The 11,078-nt window shown below is 37.9% G+C and overlaps 1 protein-coding gene across 1 annotated transcript in view; it reads left to right on the forward strand.

Moving 5' to 3' along the window:
- Window positions 1-9,388, forward strand: part of LOC111174669 (protein tyrosine phosphatase receptor type D) — an 83,055-nt gene extending 73,667 nt beyond the window's left edge. Inside the window, exons 15-16 of the mRNA XM_089912629.1 lie at window positions 8,727-8,824; window positions 9,380-9,388. Coding sequence (XP_089768755.1) covers window positions 8,727-8,824; window positions 9,380-9,388 — 107 coding nt within the window. The remainder of the gene's footprint in view (window positions 1-8,726; window positions 8,825-9,379) is intronic.
- The last annotated feature ends 1,690 nt before the right edge of the window (window positions 9,389-11,078 follow it).

Consider the following 11,078-nt stretch of genomic DNA (forward strand, 5'->3'; position numbering starts at 1 on the left):
CATTTTGTGTGTGTTTGAAAAGTTTCATAAGTTGTAAAAGGCAAAAAAAAAACCTAAAAAAGAAAAATTACTCTTCATCCCACCACTTATTTTTCTTCTTTTGAAATATTTAAAATAAAAAGTAAATGATTTCCTATAACTACTCCAATTTGACCCTCCAGAAATATCTACCATATAGAGCTCCATGCATATCCTTCCAGAATTTTTAATATGTATATAGTTATTTAAATGATAAAATATATAGCAGGTATATAGACAGATGCATACACATGAAATTTCCTGTTTTACCATTTAACTGCATAAAAATAGACCTGTTTCCAAGTTACTGTATTAGGTTTTACCTCCTTTTTAACAGGTGAGAGTATTGATGCTATTCTGTTCTACAGAGGTCACAAAATATATGAACTCAATCCTCATTAATGGATGCTCAGTTACTTCCCGTATTTTGCTCTTACAAATAATACTGTAATGAGCAGCACTGAGCCCAGATCTTTTCACACCTTGTTGTTATTTCTGTATGATAGACACCTGGAAGTGTGATGGCAGAGTCCTAGGGCAGGCACGTTTACCATTTTGATAGAGACTGACAATTACAAATATTTTTGAAGTATTGTATAAAGCTTTCACGGACCGAGTAGCCCCTCTGGGCAGTGGCCTCTAGAATTGCACAAAATGACTAAGATAAATATACTACTGTCAAAAGATGGTGATTTATCAGAAAACCAAAGACATGACTGATATGTGTTCCGATTTCTACTTTTTCCAGCAAAGCAAATTTAGAAGTTCAGCATCTTAAAGAAATAAGCTTTTTCTCTAGTATAAAAAAAGGAGTAAAGGAACATATAACTAATCGCATCATATGGTACACTAGTCACCACCTTTCTTGGTGCCTGCAAACTTCTCCCCAAGGACCAACCCACTTTGGTTGGTCCAAAGTTTTTAGAATTTTCTTTTCCTGCAAAATTCTTTCTCCCAGTATCTGTACCCTACTGTTAGGGGCTTCCCTGGTGGCACAGTGGTTAAGAATCCGCCTGCCAGTGCAGGGGACACGAGTTCAAGCCCTGGTCCGGGAAGATCCCACATGCTGCGGAGCAACTAAGCCCTTGTGCCACAACTACTGAGCCTGCGCTCTAGAGCCTGCAAGCCACAACTGCTGAGCCCACATGCCACAAATGCTGAAGCTCACGTGCCTAGAGCCCATGCTCCACAACGAGAAGCCACTGCAATGAGAAGCCCGTGCACCGCAATGAAGAGTACCCCTGCTCACTGCCACTAGAGAAAGCCTGCATGCAGCAACAAAGACCCAATACAGCCAAAAATAAATAAATTTATAAAAACAAAACAAAACAAAACAAAAGCTCTACTGTTTGTACTTGCACCTTTTAGGAAAAGAGATTAAAAAATAGATGATCAGATGTTACAACATAAAAGCCTCATTTTCATTTTGTGGATGACCTTAATATGTTTTGCCCTAAAGCATACATGGATGGTAGGAGATTGATGGGCTGTGAAAAACAAAAACAAACTCATAAAAAGTTAACGTATCAGAAATAGCAGTATCAGCAGCAGAAATGTCTGCACAGCAACTGAGTGGTTTTGAAAGCTCTTGAGACATCTCTTCTGATGCATTAGTAGTATTAAGTGGATCAGGGCTAACAAGATCCATCTTTACATATATCTCCTTATATTCATATTTTGTATCGTAGGAAACTAAGCCATATGGTCTAGATTAAGGACACCAGATGTATTCTTTTTATCTTATATTTCAGAAACATTGGTTCATTGAATCTACGGTATATAAATGGTATATTTCTGATATAAAGAAACATAGTTTGTTCAAATTCTTCAGTTTGAGAAATCCCACATAAAAAAGATTTTTAATTATGCCATATAGTGCTTACCTGAAGAAGCACTCTTGTAGTATCTTTCCCTTAATGATGATCCTAGTCATGGATTAAGTCAAACTGTCACTGTTGTACCAACAAGCAATTATACCTTACAAATCAATCTTCTCGTTTTTCTTTAATTTACCATTCATTTGTGAGGCACATTGTAAACATAGAGTATTTGCAGTTATTCAGGTTAGGCTAAGTAGTACATATTACGTTAAAAGCTGAAAAATATTTTATAAACTAAGTTGCTATGATTTATTAAGTCAGGTAGGTATACTTCTGATTTGATGGACAAATTAACTTCTCCCTGTTCCATGACCACAACCTTTTCTTCAGGCTTTATCACAATTTGTTGGAAAGGAAAACCATGAAGAGAGTATTACTGCATTATCACACATAAATATTATCAGGAAAAATCATCTAAAAGATGTTCCACCACTCTTAGTGACCTCAAAACCTCCACTTAACAAAACTGTTATAAAGTTGTAAAGTGCCTGTTGGCATTTAATACAAGGTTAAAAAATATGGCAGGTATTTGATAAACATTTCTCTACAGATAAAAAAGTCATTTGAAACTTACCGTGGGTTAGATTACTGACCGAGTAAAATAGAACATTTGAAAAGCAAAAACATGGGAAATTAGGTTTTTTTAAAAAAGAAATTTCTGAATAGCACTGCAGTTTTTAACATGAACTAAAGGTATACATTCAAAATATTTTCATGGAAGCTCACAACGTTTTGGTAAGAAGTGACTAAACAATGCAGGTGTGTGTATAAGTGCCCTTTACCTGTTCCCCACCAGTCACACAGGCATACCTTCTAAATGAAGCTAGTACGTTATTGATACATTTTCTCAAACTGAGGGTAGTTTATGTTCCTTTGTTACTGAATAAGTAGCCCGAACAGTTTCACAAGCCCATATTTATGTACATGGCACCACTCTCCCTGGGGTGTTCAATGATTTAAGAGACAGCATAGCATAATGAGAAGTTCCCTAAATGAGAATTGACAAGGTCTGGGATCAGATTCCCCACATAGCCATAGTTTTACTGATAATGATGACCTTGATCAAGTCCTTTTACCCCTCTGAGCTTCACTTTCCTTACTAGTGGAATTAACGCGAGAGGGGAGGGGAGGATAGATGAACCCATAGAGAGTGAATCATGCGAGAAGTATACACTGTCTGCTCCCCTGCCCCCGCCAGTGTCTCTCCCAGGGCCTGTGGACACAAACATGCTTCCTGTCACTCTCAACCTTCTTTGATTTTAATTCACACACCAAAGGAACATTTTGCTCTTCTAAAACAGAGATCACAATCTTGTTAGCCAAATGTGGCCTCCAAAGGTCTTTCCTTTGACCCCTACTGGATTTCAACAAAATTTTGAGTCAGCAGTGAAAACAGAGGAAAGTCACGTAATTATCTGGGTTTTCAGTTGCTGTTGAGAGCCTGAGAAGCCTCACCCTCTTGGCTCTGTAGTACTACCTGGAAAGATATCTGCTAGAGCTTTGCTCCCTTCTAGAAGTTCTCCACAGTCTACACCAGCCCTAAGGATGGCCCTGACATTGAGACACACTTCAGTTGCCATTCATCTAAAGCTTATTATTATTACTTTTTTAAAAAATAGAGAAATATTTCTCTTTCCTGGGACGCCACTGAAAGTAGAGAAATGAAAGACAGCTTGTTGCACAAAAGGCTCCTTGTTGCACAGAAATGGGGAGGAGTACATTACTTGTGAAAGTGTTTACTGTTCAGTACCTGGTTATGTTTAACCATTTACCTAACCGACCTGGCCGCTTGAGCCACTGGAAACCTTGACCCCTGCTTGAAGAGATCGTAACTTCCATCCTAGAAATAAAACAGTAAAGATGCCAAAACCGCTTAAGATTTTGTTGTTGACTAGATAGGCTAAAATATACGGGTCACTTAACTTTTCTAGACTTCAGAGCCCTCTTGTATAAAATGAAAATGCTGGACTAAGTAATCTCTAAGGCACCTCTCAGCTTACAATGCCACGATTTTAAAGTTTTACATCTTACAAGGAAGCCACCATGCAGTTACTGTCACAAATATTTACCCTGTTAAAAGTAGCCATCGGGCTTCCCTGGTGGTGCAGTGGTTGAGAGTCCGCCTGCCGATGCAGGGGACGCGGGTTCGTGCCCCGGTCCGGGAGGATCCCACGTGCCACGTAGCGGCTGGGCCCGTGAGCCATGGCCGCTGAGCCTGCGCGACCAGAGCCTGTGCTCCGCAACGGGAGAGGCCACAACAGTGAGAGGCCCGGGTACCGCAAAAAAAAAAAAAAAAAAAAAAAAAGTAGCCATCATGTTTTCTCCTCCAACCTAAGGCAGATTTCAGTGACTACCTCTGTCATTTTCCATGTTGACAGTGTATATTGTGGTATCATAGCTTCAGAATGAAAACTCTGCTCAGATGCAACGTGTGCCTTTAAAATACATTTATGTTGTGCATTTGTAGCTTTGAACTGATGAGGTTGTGACCCTGGCAAGCCCTCATCAGCTGTGAGCTGCACTTCAGGTTCTTGTTAATAATAGCTAAAGCACTAAAGCTCGCTAATGGAGACTTAGAGCAGGTTCAAGGGTATCACCAGGAGAAAGCTGACCTCATTCTCATAAACTCTGACTCTTGAACGAAAAAAATAAAGTTAAAGCCCCCTGCCCCCATCAGAAATTCCCAAAGGACTGAGACTCATTACCGGGGAACTTTAAAAATATCAACGGGGGAACTTTAAAAATATCAATGTCTGGCTCCCATACCCAGCTATTCTGAGTTAATTGGTCAGGTGTGCAGCCTGGGAAGAAGGAATTTTAAAACACCTCAAATTGCGCTATTGTGAAAACACTGTTGTGATAAAACGTTGATTCACAGACTGTGAGCAAAGCCAGCTTGCCAGACAAAAGATTGAAAAGAGACCACAGTGAGGTCAAATTCATAGTTTTCTTAGTGTCTGCTTTTTTATTCAGATTCTAGCATGCTTGATTATATCCTGTAAATTTTTTTTCCCACGTTGGACAATGGAGAAGTTTGGGGAGAATTGTATAACACTATTTTGCAACAGACCCTTGGTGATTATTTTCTGATACGACCTAGAGTTTCATGTTAAATAATAAATGCTGGAGAAGATGTGGAGAAAAGGGAATCCTCCCACACTGTTGGTGGGAATGTAAATTGGTGCAGCCACTATGGATAAGAGTACGGAGGTTCCTTAAAAAAAAAAACTAAAAATAGAGTTACCCTATGATCCAGGAATGCCACTCCTGGGCATATACCCTGAGAAAACTCTAATTTGAAAAGACACATGCACCCCAGTGTTCATAGCGGCACTATTTACAATAGCCAAGACATGGAAGCAACCTAAATGTCCATCAGAAGATGAATAGATAAAGAAAATGTTGTATATATATACAATAGAATACTACTCAGCCATAAAAAAGAATGAAATAATGCCATTTGCAGCAACATGGATGGACCTAGAGATTGTCATACTGAGTGAAGTAAGTCAGAGAAAGACAACTATCATATCACTTACATATCACTTACATGTGGAATCTAAAATATACAAATTAACTTCTTTACAAAAGAGAAACAGACTCATAGACATAGAAAACAAACTTAAGTTTACCAAAGGGGAAAAGATAGGGGGAGGGGCAAATTAGGAGTTTGGGATTAGCAGACACAAACTGCTGTATATAAAATAAATAAACAACAAGGTTCTACTGTATAGCACAGGGAATTACAGTCAATATCTTGTAATAAACCATAATGGAAAATAACATGAAAAAGAATATGTGTATGTATAACTGAATCATTTTGCTATATACCAGAAACTAACAGAACACTGTAAATCAACTACACTTCAATAAAAAATAAAATAAAACAAAATAATGAAAAGGAATAAGTAAATAAATAAGAGTTTCATGTTGGAGGAGTTTCACCCCACGTTTATTCTTCAGCATAATTTTTATGTTGACAGCTATTCGTTTTGAATACATGATGTAAGATCATAATTTGGTTAGCTAAAGAAAACTGTATTAAACTGAATTCAAAAAGTTGACAATTCAACTGCATATATTTTCTGTTTTGTAGAATGTAAATGCTCCCCACCCCTCAAAGAAAAGATAGTTACTTTTAGAACCTTTACATATGAACTACATCCACAAGACCTTTCTCTGCTCAGACATCCTATCTACTTGAGGAAGAAATGAGTCATAAAGAAGTGACTCCAGAATTTATCTAGCCCCACATTTTTATTTCACAGAAGAAGAAACTGACGTGCTTGATAACAAGAAGTTTGTCCCTGTTAGTAGATGGCAGACCCAGAAGTAGAACTCATATTCAGTATACTAGTCCATGATTTCTTCTCCTGAACCATCAGATTCCCACAAAGCTTTCCTCCCCTTTCTGTGAAACATCCATTCTGCCATTTTTACTTGTCCTAGAACGTCAGTGCGATACTGTCAAGTCTCACATAATGATTCTTGAACGCCAGGATATCGTTGCATGTGATATATACATATCCTGAATTAGAATGTAATGGATCAGTGCAGGTTTGCTTGGATTTCTCTGTAATTAGCTTCCAAAGTAATACTTCCAGACCATGTGCCAGTGCATGCCAGAAGTAAATATGCTGATCGCGTCTTTGGTTGATTATGACAGTCTTCTACTGCTGTTATACTAATACTTTTCCCATCTCCAACTGGCTTTACTTTTTGCAGCTTTGAGCAGTAATTCAGTCCCCTACGCCTCCCTGATTGGCTCTGTGTCCTCCCTCTCTAGCCAAACCACCACTCAGTCCATATATGATAATAACTCTCTCCCACGATTCGCTCGAAAAGGTCTAAACATCTTTGTCTCTATTATTTTCTCTGTTAAAGCACTGTAATGGATGTCCACATCATTCCATTTCCAGATAAACCTAGAGTCTCTTGTGCCTTTGCATTTCCACTCTTGTCATTGGGGGCGCCTCATCTGGATAAGATCACTTTAATTATTAGACCACCGTCGCCCACCCTCTCCTTCCACAACATGTAAATGAGTTCAATTCTACCATCTATAGGGAAAAGTTTCAGAAATGGGTTCCAACATTTATGTCCAAATGCATAATTATATCAGCAACAAAGAGTTTCTGCTTCCAAGGCGACTCATTTTCATTGGATCTTCCATTAAGATTTTAGCTGACTGAAAACAGACTTTCATAGCCATGAACACTAAAATACCACCTATCACAGCACAGTGCTAAAATGATTGGAAGAAGCAAAATAGTTTTTTACCTGACTTACCAAACCATTGATAATTCAGCAGTTGAGACAAAGGAACTCACTGGGTGGCTTTCAATAACAGCACAATATCTAAAATACCCATAAAGTAATTACACATTGTGTTGACTTAGTGGTCACCATACCACAGCCCGAGACCCTCCAAAGAGTCCCAGGGACGGCAGAGTGTCAACATGGCTTCCAGTTTGAGCCCCTCCCTCATTCTTGTTTCTACGTCAGAGGCTTCCCTGGGGGCATGCTAGTTCACGTTTTTCTAGTCAGCTGGAATCTGCATCTTTAAGACATGAGTCAGCAGTGCTCTCTCATGGTGCTCTTGAAAAATTAATCAGAAGAAGTAACATGTAAATCACATGAAAAGTGAGAAACCATTGTACAGCACAGGAATCACCAAAATTGGTGGATTATTCTTACCAGAATCTATGAATCTAACATACCTTCAGCTGGCAGACTGAACTAAGAGGTATCACCCACCGTCACTGCTTTCTTTCTTTTTCTACCTTCTTCTTCCTCTTCATCCTTTCACCATTTGCTCCCTTTCCTGCATTCATTTCCCATTAGTGGACAAAGGTGTTTACACCTGAAGTGGATTGTAGGTTTGCTGGGGGTTAAATAACGGGGGCTTGGGGCAAAATACCACAAAGCTGTCAGTGTGGCCATCAATAAATGTCCAGGAGAAGGCTGCAACCCAATCTCTACAATCTGCTACGAGTGAAAACATTTTTGAAACTCAGTTTGGTGTCTGATTTTGTCATCAGTGATTATTGTCTGTGAGCTGTGGTGCATGTCCTTCTTTGTGTCCATGTATGCATGTGAATGTCAGTCACCTACAGGTCTGTGGAATATTAAAGCGATCTTAATCTAGTCACAGTGTATAGTGGATCCTGTAAAAACCTGCAGCATTTTTATTAGTCCTTTTAAAAAGTATATCAGACTATCCATTTCATTTTTTTTTTTAACAAATTCATTCTCTTTTATTTTATTTACACCATCATTTCCTTTGCAGGTTCAGATGATTCCGGTTACCCTGGTAACCTTCATTCTTCAAGTTAGTTTTCCTTGATTATGCATAAGTCACTTTATGTTTCCTATCAAGCTATTACGCTTTTCCTTTTAGGGCTTTCTCAGTATGTTTTCTTAGTTCACTTTACACCATTTAATTCCACACAGTTTCCATTTCACACAGTGCAGGAGAAGGAGTTTGAAATGACATAACAGTCATTACTCAAAGCAGAAGTTGACATCAAGCCTGACTGTCAGTTTTCTCCACGAGCTAACTGCATTGATTCATAGCACAATAACGCTTTCTTTCACACTAGGAGTGTTAGTTTGGGGATTATGCTTGGTAGCTTTTCATTTGGCTACAAAATTCATCCTTCCAGAGCATGTCCTGCTTTGAGTAACCAAACGACCTGCCTGCTTCCTCACATTAAACATCTTTACTACTCACATATTTTCAGGCCATTTCTAACTATAGTATTCTCTATATTTTGGAATAGTTAGCTTCATTCGTTTTCAAATGTCTTTATTCTTTCCTTTTAATAGGTATGGCTAGCCATCCTCCAATACCTATCTTGGAACTCGCAGATCACATTGAAAGGTTAAAAGCAAATGACAACTTGAAGTTTTCCCAGGAATATGAGGTAATTAAGTGTGTTTATACTTGACAGTATTTTCAAGAATTGCCCCCCTCTTCTTTTTGACCTTTGTTCTTTTTGATGAAAAAGAACTTCATCAGTTCTTTTTCCTTTAAATATGACTCAGCATCTGATATAAAAGTTTATTACAAATAGCCAACTTAAAAGTATCTGTACAATTAATGTAGTAGTTGTACTCTGAAAGGTGTTGAATTATTTATATGCGTTTGGTGTTACTTAATGAGGTTGATTTATCTTCGCTGATTTCAAGTTCATAGACTATACTGAATGTATAAGGTTCCCAGTATACTAAAGGGGTGCCAAATACACTGATTTACGGTCAGAAGGCTCACTGAAAAAGAAATTACACGGAATAAGCAGATTTCCCAGTACTCTTTTTCAGTTTTACATGGCCTGAAAACTGTAATTATTAAGTACATACACATGATTTTACCATTCAGTCTAAATAATATTAGGGCTAATATGAAGATAGTAATATGTTCGCAGAAAGCTGCCTGTTTTTGAAGCAATGGTGAACTTAATGGTATCTTAAATTTTCAGAATGCTTAAAGGTTTTGTGTGAATCCTTGATGAAAATGAATAAAAAATTGTTGTATATGTCTGGGTATTTGGATATTGTGGCATTTATCAAGCAGAAAGTCGTAAAACTGGATATTTATGGTATTTCCCAGAAACCGGGACCCATAGTGAAACCAGTCCATGGATTATTCATAACTAAATGATCATTTATCTTTTAGATCAAGTTTAACTTAGCGTAAGATTAACATGTCCAACTAAAGTCTTCTAATTGTGCCAAATAACAAAACTGTTTGGAACAGTTCAAATTCAACCATAAAGAGTTTCTAATTTACTTAACGGGAGTCTTAAAACACATCCTTGTTACATCCCTTGGTTTCTGTTTTATCAACCTGAAATGAGGCTGATGGACTAGGTACCTCTCAGTCCCTAGCAGCTCTAACATTTTGCCCTGTCATATTCGGTTAGAAAACCGTAAGAGGAGCCCTAACCTCAAGTGGCTAGAGGGATATCAACTATGTGAAGAAGCTCCATGTAAGAGAACGTGGCGCAGTGGTGCCTGCGGCAGTCTGGATATTTGCATGGACTTTCTAAAGTCTTTAAACATTGCAAATTTTGATTATTTAAATTATTGTGCTGGCTAAGCAAAACCTATCTGTAGCCCCGTGCACCTTCTTCACCTTCAAGAGCTGGTAACCTTTTATGCAATTTACACACTCCAGCATCTTTGTCAAATATTTGATAGAACGCAAAGGAGATTTTGTTTGTTTGCTCATTGGCTGAGTTACATTTTCCTGTATTCTGTTCTAAGCATTTAGGAGAACGTTTTCAATTTTAGGAAACACATTGGATTGTGAATTGTCTTTATTTTCTAAATGGGCTGCTGCTTATTTCTTTCCTGTTCTTCCTCTTAGTCATAAAGACTCTTTTTAAATTATGCAGTATTCTTTAAAATGGTTTCTGTAGTTTCTGGTTTGAGGCTTGAGGCTGAAATTTGAGTTTTAAAAAGAAAACAAGGCATGTGATGAATGCCATTTGGGGCAACATAAAAACTCTTAGTTGAGTGTGTTAGTTTTCACCAACCAGAATCTTTCACTCCTCCAACCTCCTCTTTATTGTTATCGTGAGTGTTGTTATTGTTATGCTTAGTGTTTCGCTATGTGTGATATGATGGGTCACCAAAAAAAATAAAACTTGATAGCTCAACCTGTTAATAAGCTATTAATTGTCAATACCATTGACAGTATTTGCATCATTCAAGCAATCTCAGTTGTATGCGTTGACTACAATAACTGGCCTCCTTTAAATATGGAATTTCTCCAGAAATGCTACATGTAAAGACACTCTAATGATACTCATTTAGCCATTAGATTAGAAGTGCTCCTTGAAAGTAGTTACGAACTGCATGCTGGCAGCATTCCCATTAAGAACTCCCCCAGTAGCCGTCGACATGATAGCCCACACTGACTACCATTTATCACAACGATGATCTGTGATTAAAGCTCCCTGGGCATGAATTGACTCTATGGTGCCTTAACAGCCATGAAGGGGATATTTAAGTGATGTATTCATCTGTGATAATATGATAAAGACCTCTACATAATATTTTAGGCCATAAGCAACACACTGAAAAAAAAAATTTTTTTGCATATTATCTCCATATAAATTTGAATAGATTTTTCAGTGAAGAAAATGGAGAAAACAAACACAAGTCATTATTTTC

Source organism: Delphinapterus leucas, chromosome 6 (genome assembly GCF_059928025.1).
Source record: "Delphinapterus leucas isolate spDelLeu-1000000601 "Yukka" chromosome 6, BTC_Dleu_Yukka2, whole genome shotgun sequence".
Lineage (NCBI taxonomy): Eukaryota > Metazoa > Chordata > Mammalia > Artiodactyla > Monodontidae > Delphinapterus > Delphinapterus leucas.